Source organism: Zalophus californianus, chromosome 1 (genome assembly GCF_009762305.2).
Source record: "Zalophus californianus isolate mZalCal1 chromosome 1, mZalCal1.pri.v2, whole genome shotgun sequence".
NCBI classification, from domain to species: domain Eukaryota; kingdom Metazoa; phylum Chordata; class Mammalia; order Carnivora; family Otariidae; genus Zalophus; species Zalophus californianus.
The window spans coordinates 209,983,452-209,996,625 of NC_045595.1; the positions used below are offsets into that span (position 1 = coordinate 209,983,452).

The 13,174-nt window shown below is 51.2% G+C and overlaps 1 protein-coding gene across 3 annotated transcripts; it reads left to right on the top strand.

Moving 5' to 3' along the window:
* The first annotated feature begins 509 nt into the window (after positions 1-509).
* B3GALT5 (beta-1,3-galactosyltransferase 5) lies at positions 510-12,234 on the top strand. 3 transcript variants are annotated; one of them, XM_027587826.2, is made up of 5 exons: positions 510-671; positions 2,953-3,047; positions 3,156-3,315; positions 3,521-3,686; positions 4,392-12,234. In XM_027587826.2, the coding sequence occupies exon 5, from the start codon at positions 4,392-4,394 to the stop codon at positions 5,325-5,327; it is 936 nt and encodes a 311-aa protein (XP_027443627.1). In that variant the 5' UTR covers positions 510-671; positions 2,953-3,047; positions 3,156-3,315; positions 3,521-3,686; the 3' UTR covers positions 5,328-12,234. The 3 variants fall into 3 exon arrangements, with proteins under 3 accessions (XP_027443627.1, XP_027443628.1, XP_027443629.1); XM_027587827.2 differs by having other exon boundaries at positions 3,528-3,686; XM_027587828.2 differs by lacking the exon at positions 2,953-3,047.
* The last annotated feature ends 940 nt before the right edge of the window (positions 12,235-13,174 follow it).

A 13,174-nucleotide genomic window follows, 5' to 3' on the forward strand; every position in this document is an offset into this window, starting at 1 on the left:
CACGTTCTTGATCACACCCCATTTCTGTCGGGTATGAGCTGAGGTGTGGTTTGCCGGGTCAGAGCGTATAGCTTTCCCTGCAGTGGATGCTGCCAAATAGATACGGCTTTCCAACATCCTGCTTCCTTTTAGTCATCTCCACGGGTGGCAGTGGTCCTTCATTGTGGTTTTATTTGCATTTCCCTGATGACTAATGATGTCCTTTCTTGGGTTTTGGCCATTTGGATATCTTCTTTTGTGAAGTATCTGTTCACAGTTCATTTTTTAAGGTTGTGGGTTTTTTTGCTTTGTTTTGTTTTTGTGCTTTGTTGATACATAGCAGTTCTTGATATATTCTGGGTAATAGTCCTTTGTCAGATGTATGTATGGCACATATGTTCTCCCTTTCTGTGGCTTGGTTTTGAAGTCTTTCCATGGCATTTTTTTTTTTAAGATTTTATTTATTTATTTGACAGAGAGAGACACGGCGAGAGAGGGAACACCAGCAGGGGGAGTGGGAGACGGAGAAGCAGACTCCCCACGGAGCAGGGAGCCCGACGCGGGGCTCGATCCCAGGACCCCGGACCACGACCTGAGCCGAAGGCAGACGCTCAACGACTGAGCCCCCCGGGCGCCCCATCGATGGCGTGTTGTGAAGTTCCAGTCATCGTCCTTTTCATCAGATCCAGAAGGTCCTCTCCCGCCCCCGCCCCTCAGCCCCGTTAGACTTCACTTGGCAGGCTTTTCAGCCCTTGGGGATATGGACTTCCAATCCCTTTGTCATCAAGCCCTGTAGCCTTCGGGCAAGAGTCCCACCCACCTGGCCTGGGCAGGGACCCTCTGTTTGACGGAGTTAAGACATTGACTTCGGGGCTCCCCACAGACAGCCTCTCCCTGCCCTAAAGCACTTAGCTTTGTGCTGTTACTTACTTGTTCCACTGCAATTCAAACACGCCCAGTGTCTAACCTATGCACAGCCCCCTCAGGTATTAGGTGGACATACCCCTGGCCCTCCGGGTGCTCTGGCCTAGAGGGGGCACAGTGACCCCAGCCTGGAGCTGAAGTGCCACCTGCAGAGGAGCCTGGGGAGGGCAGGAAGCAGAGGAGAAGGGAGAGAGGGGCCTGCAACCTTCTGGCTTGCCTCGATCTATAATTCATGCACAGTACTTATCTACTCCAGTTCCGAGGCTCTGTATCTGTATCTGTATTGCTCGTAGGTTGAAAGAGCAAAGCCTGGTGTCCAGAATCTGCTAAATAAACTGTTGTTCCATACTGACTGGATGGCCAGGCTATACAGACTGGCTGGCCCAGTGTGTTTTGAAGGTGGGGCTTCCATAGCAGACATAGTTGCCTGTTTATGACTGTCCATGGAGATGCTTTATGCTAAGGGCTCCTGTTTCTAGAAACATACTCTGCCAGGCTCTGTTCCTTATTGATGCTATGTGCCCTCCCCAAATCCCCTTCAATGGGTCCTTTTGGCACAATATATATAATCAATCAAAGGTATAAATGGGCATATGAGGTGTAACTTCTTGGTCACACCACTGGAGGTAGGGGGTGTGTTCCAATTGCACATGAAAATAAATGACCTCAGGGAGTGTTGGCGAGTCAGGCCATGCCTCTTGCTCTGCCTCAGGGGTGTCATTTGGGGTCCAGCGAGAGACCAGTGCAGTAAGTGAGCTGAGCATCCATCCCTGGGGATTCAGATCCCTGCGAAGGATCCTGAAACATATAGGGGAATGATATTTTAAGGTTTACTAATGAGGCAACCCATTGAAGAAGAGCAAACTTATCTGGGAAAGGAAGCAAAATAGATATCATCATCTTTCTCTTGATTTGGTTTTTATGTTTCTTTTTTTTTTAAGATTTTATTTATTCATTCATGAGAGACAGAGAGAGAGAGAGAGAGAGAGAGAGAGGCAGAGGGAGAAGCAGGCTCCCAAGGAGCAGGGAACCTGATGCGGGACTCGATCCAGGACCCTGGGATCATGACCTGAGCCGAAGGCAGACGCTTAACCAACTGAGCCACCCAGGTGCCCTTATGTTTCGTTTTTTAAAATGTGTTGTGGGGGAAAATGCAATTTGGTTCCCCTTACCCCTTTCCTCAGCCAGAATAAACTACACGTCTTACCCCTGTAAATCACTATTCTCACAAAGAAGAGGGGCACCTGGGTGGCTCAGTCAGTTAAGCGTCTGTCTCTGGCTCAGGTCATAATCTCGGGGTCCCGGGGTCAAGCCCCACATTGGACTCCCCGCTCAGTGGGGAGCCTGCTTCTCCCTCTCCCTCTGCTACTCCCCCTGCTTGTGCGCTCTCGCTCTCTCTGTCAAATTAATGAATAAATAAATAAAATCCTTAAAAAAAAAAACAACAACCAAACTATTCTCACAAAGAAAAAAAGAAAAAGGAAATAGAATTCTCAGCATCCTGTCAGCCATGGCTCAGACACATTCTTGCTACCCATTTGCCTCCCACAGCGATTTCTCTGAACTGGGTGGGGGCTCCAGCTGGATAAGACCTCCGTGGGGACCATGAAGGACAGGAGCCAGACTAAGTTGGCCTCCAGGGAGTTAGCTAGTTCTGGAAGTTTCCATCATTGTTCCATAGCTTTTAAGGTAAAGCATTTGGAGCAGAACTTTAACTGAATGAGATTTCAAGGTCTGACTTTACCATCAAAATAAGTGACCCTTTTCTTCCTTGCACTTGGTTGGTTTTTGTCTTGCTGGCCCCTCTGAGCTCCGCCCCCAGGATGACATTTTGAAGGCAGGGACGCTGAGTTGAGAACTGACGCATCTCTTACCTGTGTCAAATCCTATAAGACTGTTATGTAGGAAGGTCAATTGTTAGTATGAGACATTGGACTGAAGCTGACTTATGGGTCCACCAGGTCCCCTTCCAGAGCTCTGGGTGTCGTCCTAGCGCATCAGGCCTGACAGGTTTCTTGGATATTTGCATGCTGTTATTGTTGTCAACAGGTGCACCGTGTGGTGGCATCTCTTGATCACACCCACTTTGCAGAAGAGAAAAACGGGGCTGCAGTGGGGCCCAAATGCTCCTCAAGGTCACCTAGGTAGGTGGTGATGTGGGTCTGCCACACCCTGGTATGGCCAATGGTGAGGAGCTGCTGGTGAGGCATGCTGATTTGAATGGTGTTATTCTTTTTGTTTTTTCCTTATAGTGACTCTTGAGGAAGGGAATCATCATTTTGGGTAAACGCAGTGAGTCCAGAACTGGACAGTGCCCAACGGCATTCACTGACAGCTCTTCGGCAAGTTTCCTCTTGGAACCTACCCTGGGGTTTAGCTTTCAAACCAGAGGGTCATCAGAGCCAGGAAAAAGTGAGTTACTTGCTTTCTAAATGTTGTAACATTAACATGGGTGGTCCTGGATTTGCTGAGAATGACAGAGGTGTGTGGGCACAAGAAGAAAGAATCAGGAGATTTAAAGAAGTAACCCCCCCAAATAAAATAAGCACTGCTAGGAGGGATGGAATTCCAAGATACTTACGGTATTCCTGCCTTATCTGAGGTTTTGTGTTCTGAGGTTTCAGTCACCCGTGGTCCACCGTGGTCCAGAAGCAGATGGTCTCCATTCTGACCTATTGTCAGAAGGTCAGCAGTAGCCCAACGCGACGTCACACGCCTGTGCCACCCACCTCACCTCATCTCATCACGTGGGCATTTTATCATCTCCCATCATCACAAGAAGGGTGAGTATAGCGCAGTGAGACCCCATTCACTTAACTTTCATTACAGTTTGTTGTTATAGTTGCTCTATTTTATTATTAGTTATTGTTGTGAATCAGTTACTGTGCCAGATTTAAAAACTAGAAGTTATAGGAACGTATGTAGGGGAGAAAACAACATATATAGGGTTTGGTACTATGCTTGGCTTCAGGCAGCCGCTGGGGATCTTGGAAGGTATTCCCACAAATAAAGGGGGATGAATGTAGTTGTGCAGATCCGAACATTGGTCTTTCTTCTTTCTGGGTGTGATAAAATGGTGCTCGGTTTGATCAGAGAAGAGGGCAGATGGTTCATGCGTTTAGATCTAGAACAGTCTTGCAGGTTCTCTAGTTGGACTTCATTATGGAGTCAGGGTTGGGCAGAGCTGGAAGGACCTAGTGGGAGATCTGGTCCCGTATTTTAGGGGGGGAGTCTGGGACTCCCACGGGTGAAGGGCAGGCTGGCCTGGAGCCCTGTGCTCCGATCGCACCCTGTGGAGTGAATGTGGCTATTGGGCATCCATGCTCACCTTTGGATAACAGCTCTCCAGCTCTGTGTGCGGTGAGACCCCAGAGTCTCTGGAACATGAGCCGTGAGATGTGGGTGTCTTCCCCCATCTCTGCGTCCCAGGGCAAAGCTAAACAGGCTCCTTCTTTTGAGGTCTGACCGCTGCGCTTTGTTCCTTTCAGATGGCTTACATGAAGATGCACTTGATGTACATTTCCCTGGTGGTCCTGGGAGCCCTCTGTTTGTATTTTAGCATCTACAGCCTGACTCCTTTTAAAGATGAGCCATTTGTTTTCAAGAAAGAAAGGGGGAACTTCCTTCAGCTTCCAGATATCAACTGCAGGCAGGACCCCCCCTTCCTTGTCCTGCTGGTGACCTCCTCCCACGAGCAGATGTTTGCTCGCACGGTCATCCGGAACACGTGGGGGAAGGAAAAGAATGTGCATGGAAGACTCATAAAAACCTTCTTCCTTCTGGGAGCCACATCCAGTAAGGACCTGTCGAAAGTGGTGGTGCAGGAAAGCCGGCGGCATCATGACATCATCCAGAAGGACTTCATGGATGCCTACTTCAACTTGACCCTGAAGACCATGATGGGTATCGAGTGGATCCACCGCTTCTGTCCTCAGGCGGCTTTCGTGATGAAAACGGACTCGGACATGTTTGTCAACATCTACTACCTGACCGAGCTGCTCCTCAAGAAAAACAGAACCACTCGGTTTTTTACCGGCTTCTTAAAACTGAACGAATTTCCGATTAGGGACAAGCACAACAAGTGGTTTGTCAGCAAATACGAATATCCGTGGGAGAAGTACCCGCCCTTTTGCTCGGGCACTGGCTACGTGTTTTCCAGTGATGTGGCAAGTCAGGTGTACGATGTGTCCGACAGCGTCCCGTTCATTAAGCTCGAAGACGTCTTCGTGGGGCTCTGTCTGGCAAAACTGAAAATCAGGCTGGAGGAACTCCACTCTGAGCAGACCTTTTTCCCAAACGGGTTGGCATTTTCCACGTGTCGTTTTAGGAAGATCGTGGCCTGCCATTTCGTCAAGCCTCGCAACATGCTGAGCTATTGGCAGGCTCTGGAGAATTCTCTGGAAGAGGAGTGTCCAGCTGTCTGAGCGAGCCCGGGGGCCCATGCGGACACACTTGAGACAACCCACAGTGATAGCTTTGGAAGCTCTTCGGGTGGCATTGCTGAGGGTCATCGTGGGGCAGGGAGGGAGTGAGGAGGGAGGAGGAAGAGGCAGGCAAGGGTGCTGTCTTCTAGTGCTGCTTGTGTAGCTGAGTTTATAAGCCTGAGTGAGACTGCTGGGTGCCCAAGCGATAACAGAGGCCATCCCTTGGGTCCTACACGACTGCGCTAAGTGTCTGACGCACGCCTCCATTTTCCCATGTCCAGGATCAGTGTCTCCGTGCAGCGGTGTGTGGCAACATCCCCATCTTACACACCAGGCAACCGCAGCTTACAGAAACCCAGCGCCTTGTCCCAAGGCTCCCAGCCAACAAACCCTGGGGCAGGGGTGGAAATCCAGCCCTGTGAGAACCCAGGTGCAGCCGCCGGCTTGGCCTGCTCCTCCGTCCTGCCTCCCTTGGCGGGGAGTGGAGGCCAGGGGGACTCGGAGGCAAGCCTGGTGGTGGCATCCTTCAGCCCCTTTCAGGAGTCCCTTCCACTTCAAGTCCCAGTCCTTGAGCTTTTAGGGCTGTCCCTGGGCTGAAGCAGCACGCCCCCAGCGCCCTCATTCACTGCAGTGGATTGAGCGGGGACACCGAGTCCCTGTGAGCAGCTCGGCGTTCAGCTCACAGCAGAGCAAGCACATCCCCGGCCGTCGCCCCTGAGAAATGGCCTTCTCTAGACAGAAGACCGTGTTTACAGATTCGGCTTCGAAACAACTGCAAAGACTGGCCTGTCGAGCGGACCTCTTGGCCACGCTGCCAGGATCCCCAAGGGCACGGCATGAGCTCCCTGAAATGAGCTTTGGTCAAGAGAGGCTGTCTTCCTGTGCTTGCTTCCCACGCCTGGCCCAGGCTCATCTTCTTGGAATTTCTCAGACGGCCAGGGAACAACTGAGTTTGTGGAGTGGACATTAACCTTCCATTTCCTTCCGCTTGGAGGTTTGTAGGAGCCTGTTCTGCAGGCTGCGGAGGCGAGGCCCTGCTTGGCAGGGGTCTTCACCTGTTCAGCGGCTATGGGATTACATGCTAAGCCACCCTGCTCCTGGTCGTAGGAATGGTTCGTACTTGTTTTTTACTTTACCTGACGTGACTTTACCAGCACTCAAAGTGAAGGCCTCACACGGCTGGGTAACCCACAGAAGCCGGACCACGCTCCTACCCGAGCCCAGGAGGAGGTATTTGCTGCAAAATGGCTGTGGCAGCATTAACCTGAACAGCGTTTCTCCTATCCGCTGCTTCTCTGCAGACGTGTTTCCTTATCCTGGCTGCTCTGCACATGCTGGGCCATGTTCAGGAAACCTTCCTTCCCAGGCGGGACAGTCAGGGACTGAGCTTACTGTTTGAAGCCCAGATTTTGTCGGAGCCTTGGTCCTGCAGGAGGGCTGTCCCCAATTCGGAAGATAACGGTGGGTGGGGGCTGTTGAGGGTGAAGGAGCTCCTCCAGCAGCAGGGCTGGGTCTGTGCCTACTTGTCCACCCTGGGTGGGGTGTGTGTCCCTGTAGCCGCTGTTATCCGAGCCGGGGTCTTGGGCCCAACAACGATAGAAGTGAGGTGGGACCCAACAGTCAAAGGCACAGGCAGCACTGTATTGGAGAAAGCTCCTACTTTCTCCAGTGTTCCCACTCCTGTCCCTTATGCTACTAAGGGATGGAAAAGTGCCTTGTCCTGATTGGCTGATGTTGGCAGGCAACCCAGCAGCTCTTTGGTGTTTTTGGAGCCACGGTCTTCCAGGATGGCGGAGACTCCTTTTGTCTCCTGCCTCAACAGGACATGGCCCTGGCTGTTGTTTGAAGTCCGGCCGGTGTGGGGTCGGACCCTGGTTCTGCTCTGTGAGAAGATCAGTTCAGGAAGAACAGCTGACCGGAAGTGCCCCAGGTGCATAGTATTTTTCATTTGGGGCTTCTTCCTGTGGTCCCTGACTGTCTCATGGCCCTCGGAGAGATTTCATCCACCTGATGTTTACAGAGGAACGTGGATGGAGGTCTCATCTCCCGTGTCTGTTATCCTGCTTATCAAGGGTGTAGACGCTGCCTCTCGTTGGAGGTCATGGCAATGTCCCGCTCTCTGCTTTAATCCTGACATGAGAACATGGTCCCCGGTAGGTGTGGGCTGAATCCCCGTGCGAGCATCAGCTGGATATGGGACTGTTGGAGTTTAGGGGACATGAATTTGACAAGTAAATTAAAGAAGCATGGCCCAAATAGAAACAGCATTAAAATGGTCACTAAGGGCGCGAGGAAAGGCAAGAACCAGGGAACACTTGGCAGGTACCCCTTAACGGAGTCCCAGATGGTTTGAGCGTGGGGGCCTTAAAATTATGGAGCCAGGAGGCCTGTTGGGGGATGATGTCATCCCTTTGTTCTACCTCTCCAGAAACATGAATGTGGAATCAACAAGATGGATTTGCAATAGCATATACTCGCCCTGGGTCAGCCTGTAGATAGTCTAAGGCTAATTGGTGATCTAAAACCATGGAAGCCAGAGTCTAATAATCTTAGATAAGCTTAAACTGTCCGGTTTCAGCCACCACTGTGGACACAGTGGCTTCTGTGTGGCAGCGTTGTACGTTATTCCCCGGCTGGTCCCATCACGGATTCCACTCAGGTGACTCTGAGCACTCAGCTGTCCTCCGGCTCCCCTGGACCTCCGTGGTGGTGATAGCTGAGTGTTAGATGGGTTATCGAGGAACATTTGAATATTTTCAGGGGATGGTGCAGCATGTCCCACAGTTGCCACTAGTCCTATTGGTATCAAGACATTGAACTGGTGTCCCCCTTCCCATCTGACATTCTTAGGAAGACCATTCCTTCAGCTAGACCCAGGAGCCCTGGGGAGGGGGCTGGGCACTGAGGGGGTGAGCGGTTGTGGGGCATCCACAGGGAGTGTTTGTCATCATCCAGGTCTCCATCATCAGCGGTGCCATATACTTGTGGCCCTGTGTGGCAGTCTGGGGAACTTGACACCAAGGCCATATCTCCTAGATCATATGCCATGTTTGAGTTGTGGGGGGTGGGTATTGCTGCATATAAAGGGGGGCAGAGCTGGGAGGTGGGGTTTGCTGCACCTTTGGGTGGGCAGCTGCACAAAATGGTACTAAGTATGCGGGCTCATTGGGCAGTCAGATTACAGGTGGAGGGCCCACAAAGATCACAGGAGGGGTCATGTAGTATACCAGTGATGGCCGGTCGACGGGAACATGTTGTTGTAATCGGGTCAGTGGGTGGTGGGTGGATGCGGAGGACTGGCTTTGTGTGAGGTTTATTGGCTCTGTAAATGGGGTGGGCCTGGCCCTGGGACCACTCTGCAAGCTTGCCTCACGGAACATCCTTATGTGCTTCTCCATGAACTTGCTCATGACATACCCAGCGGTCTGATGAAGTTTCTAGTGCAGTCTGAGACAATGTTTTTAGTAATTTGGAGCAAAGACTTTTCTTCCCCCTTCCCCACATTTTGCTTACGCCCTATTATGATCAGGGAAGACGTAAGCACCAGGACAAGAAGGGGTATGGTTACTTTTATTTTTTTCTTCACCTAGCAAGGACAAACGAGGTGTGAAAGGACAAGAGAAGAGACCCAGAGCCACCCCAGGAAATGTTAGACCAAACCGGACCCCTAACCCAGCAGGGGCAAACGAGGTGTTTTCCAGGGCGTGGCGCTGCTTGAAGCAGCAAGCCTATGGGAGACACAGATGCGAGAAAAGAAGGTGATGGGGACGATGGTCCACCACATTCCTTACCTGTTTGCAGTGATGGCTTTTTTTTTAAAGATTTATTTATTTGAGAGAAAGAGAGAGAGAGAGAGCAAGCAGGCAGATGAACACGGGTGACAGAGGGAGAGAGAGAGAGAGAGAATCCCAAGCGGACTTTGCACGGAGCACGGAACCCTATGCCAGGCTCCATCTCACGACCCTGAGATCATGACCTGAGCTGAAATCAAGAGTTGGACGCTCAACCGACTGTACGACGCAGGCGCCCAATGACTGTCTTTTGAATTTCAGAGCTTCAGGTGGTTCACAAGTGTAGGTGTGGTTGGCCGGTGGGTCCTGGAGAAGTCCGGGGTGGCGGGGGAGGGCAAGTTTAATCTTGATGAGATGGACCCAGCTGGGAACTCCTTCCAGCCCTATGGCGGTGGGAGTGGCCAGAAATCCCCGGTAGGGTCCTTTCCATTTGGGTTGGAGTCGGTCCCTTGGTGATCCCTCTCCTTGTCATAAGTGCCGCTTATTCCCCAGGCCCGGCCTTTGGAAGGACAGAGGGATCCGGGTGGGGTGTGGCGGGATTTTATTGCCACTTTGCTCTAGGGCCTGTTACGTCTTGCTTCGGTTCTCCTGGCGGCGAACGATGCCCTGCCGTCGCTCTGAAGGGACTCGGGCAGCCCCAGATCTTGGAATGATTTCTTTTAAAAGACATTTGCACACCTCAGCAGCCTCTTCTGTCCTCGAACAGAAAACCTCTATCCAACTGGCAAACACATTTCCAGACCCAAGAAGATACTGACAACCAGCCTTTGGAGGCATCTGAGTAAAATCAGTGCCCGAGCCCTCAGGGCCTGCCTGTCGGGCTCCAGCTGTGTTCCGGACACCACCTTGCCTGACCGCGAGGGGAAGAAGCTCTGCGACAGCAGGAACTGGGAGGCAAAGCGATGCTCTTCTCATGACAACCAACGTTAGTTCTGCCCTGGGACCTGCAGGAGCCAGGCTGGTTGGTGGCTTCACCCTTGGGTGTCCAGGGGGGAATGACTGATGGTGAACCCTGTTTCCTGGGTGCTGAGATGAGCACGCTACATGCTTTACATCCTTAAATGCTCGAAGCAGCTCTACGGGGAGGGGCTGCCCGCCATGGCCCCGCTTTGCAGGTGAGGAAGCCCAGGTGGCGAGAGGGAAGGATTAACTCGCTCAAGGTTGCCGGCACAGCTGAGAAGTTGCATGTTTAGGGGGCGACCCCCCTGGGTGGGCCTCCCAGGTTGTCAGCAGGTCGCCTGTCCATGTTCAGTGGGGTGCAGGAGCTCGTTGCATCGGGGGCTCAGGCTGCACCTCCTGCATGCCCTCTGTGCCCCTCCACATGCCCACCCACCAGCGTCTGAACCCCAGTTCCCAGCCCTGTGCACTGGGACTAGGCTCCGTGGTGCCAGCCCCTCTGCTTTTCCACTTGATTCCTGCTCTTCCCACCTGGTGGAGCGCAGGACTCCTGCACAGGGCACTTCAGCCCCACAAGGGAGCTCTACGTGTTGTTGTCTTAAATTTCTCCCCTCCTGTTCTTTCCGAGTGCCCTCCTGTCAGACCTTGCTGCCTCCTCCGCCAGCTGGTTCTTATCAAGCTCTCTGAGGACCCCCATTGCTGGTCTGGGCTGGTTCTCGGTCCTTATCTTGCCTGGCCGCGTGGCTGGTCTCGCTGGCTTCAGGCCCAGCTCTGTCCCCAGCTTCCAGGACGCTTGGTGCTCTCTGTTCTCCTCCTCCCACCTGCTGCCGCTCCTTTTCCGTCTCCTTTGCTTGGGGCTCTACCTTCGGATTGTATCCAGAGGCCAACCTCTTCCCAACACCTCACTGCTGCCGCCTGCCCAAGCCCTTGCCCCTGCACCTGTGTTCCTCTTCCTGTGCCCGCTGTCTCCATTCCCACCTCTGCACCCCTTGGGTCTATTCCCAAAACAGCTTCCAGAGCGCTCCCCAAAGATAGAGGCCAAAGCATCTCACTTGTCTTCTCAGAGCTCCCCGGTGGCTCCCCATCTCTGAGGAAAAGCCACATCTTTAGTATCATTATCTGTTTCTATTCCTTAAACTGGTCCCTTCATGCTGTCCCCTTCCTGCCACTCTCGCCTCCTTGAACAGCACTACCTTTCCAGCCACACTGGCCTCCTTGCCTTCCCGGAACAGCCCAGACACACTTCACCAACCGCAGGGCCTTTGCACTGGCTGTTCCCTTTGCCAGGATTACTCTTTCCCCAGAGAGTCTCATGGCTCACTCCTTTGCCTCCTTCAAGCCTTTGGTCAGATATCACCTTCTTGGTGAGGCTTACCTTGCCCCATCCCACGGCCCCTTACCTTGTGCTATTTTTCCCACTGCACTTACCAATTTCTACCAAAGTATATAACATCGATTTATTATAATATATTTCATTTATTGTTTTATTTCAACCCACTTTAATGAGAGCTCTGTGCAGGCATGGATTTTTGTTTCCTTCATTGATGCACCTTAAATCTTTTTTTGTTTTTTAATTAATTAGGCTCCCTACCTAACATGGAGCCTAACATAGGGCTTGAACTCATGACCCAGAGATCAAGACCTGAGCTGAGATCAAGCATCAGATGCTTAACTGACTGAGCCATCCAGGCGCCCCAGATGCACCTTAAATTTTTAGCACAGCTCCTGGCACATGGTAGATGCTCAACAAATATTTGTTGCATGGAACTGAAATGGTCTTTATGGGAGACGGTTTTAGAGGGGAATCAGAGAGCCTAGGCTGAAAGGGGGAGGATTCTAGAACAGAGCCAACAGCATGGCTCCCCCCGAATCAGTAAATGAGGAGTGAGCTTTTACTGCAAACCATGACCTGAAAATCTAGAAGGGCTTTACAGAAGTGCTTCTTGACCTCATGCCCCCTCTCGGTAGTAGAGAGCCTCAGACCCTGGGAAGTAGGTGGGACCCTATAATGCACTCTGTGTGCCTGCTCTCCTGCCCTCCAGCCTCCACACACAAACCTTGTCTCACCCGACACCCCCTTGACACCTCCCTTCCATCTCTTTTGATAATTATAGAAATCTATCTCTTTTCCTCAGCTGTGTCCAACTTTTATTTATTTTTATTTTTTAAAAGATTTTATTTATTTGAGAGAGAGAGTGTGTGCGTGGGGGAGGGGCAGAGGGAGAGAGAGAGAGAATCTCCAGCAGACTCCCCGCTGAGTGCAGAGCCTGAAGTGGGGCTTGATCTCATGAGCTTGAGATCATGACCTGAGCCGAAACCAAGAGTCGGATGCTTAACCAACTGAGTCACCCAGGCGCCCCAACTGTGTCCAACTTTTAGTCCCAGAAGAATGAAAACAATAAACCAAATTGCCAGGAAACACACACGGGATCACTAACGTGACTTTTCAGTCCTACTGTTTTTTTGTATATAAATAACCACATACGTAGCATCTTCGGGACACTAAAAGCCACCCTCTGGATTTGAGGTCATTTTTCAAAACCGTAACTACGAAGCAATGTCCACTCTCTTGAGCTGTGAAGGTGAATTTGGGACATCGGGGTCATACCATGGTCAGCCGAGGTATGAGGAAAGTGGATGGCCCACGTTACTCAGGAAGGGGGTCACTGGACTCCTAGACCTCATGGGCCTGTTTTGACAGGTGGCTGAGACAACGTGTGTAGACTACTCAGTAACGTGGGTGTTTTTGATGATAGTATTTGGGCCGTGAATTTTGGTGCAGACTACGATGGTATATTTATAGCGATCTGTGTGCAAATCAAGAGATCTTTGGGTGGGTCTTTAAGACTATTCCTTTCCTCCTTGAATCTTCCCTGGCACTTTTGGAAAAATTCTGGTATCAGGGGAGTTTTTCAAAATTGCAGAGCATAGTGTTCCAGACTCAGTGAATTCAGAGTGTATGAAAATCTGAACAGGTTATAAAAAATGGAGCTGGAAGGTGCCTTAGAGATTATCCATGGTTTAAAGAACAGCCTCCTTTTTTTTTTCCAGCATTTTAAGAATTTCATATTTTCTAAAAGAAACAGGCATTGAAATAATGAATCATAACCAAAAGAATAAGAATTCCCTGGCCCTTCATATTACAGTTGACCCTTGAAC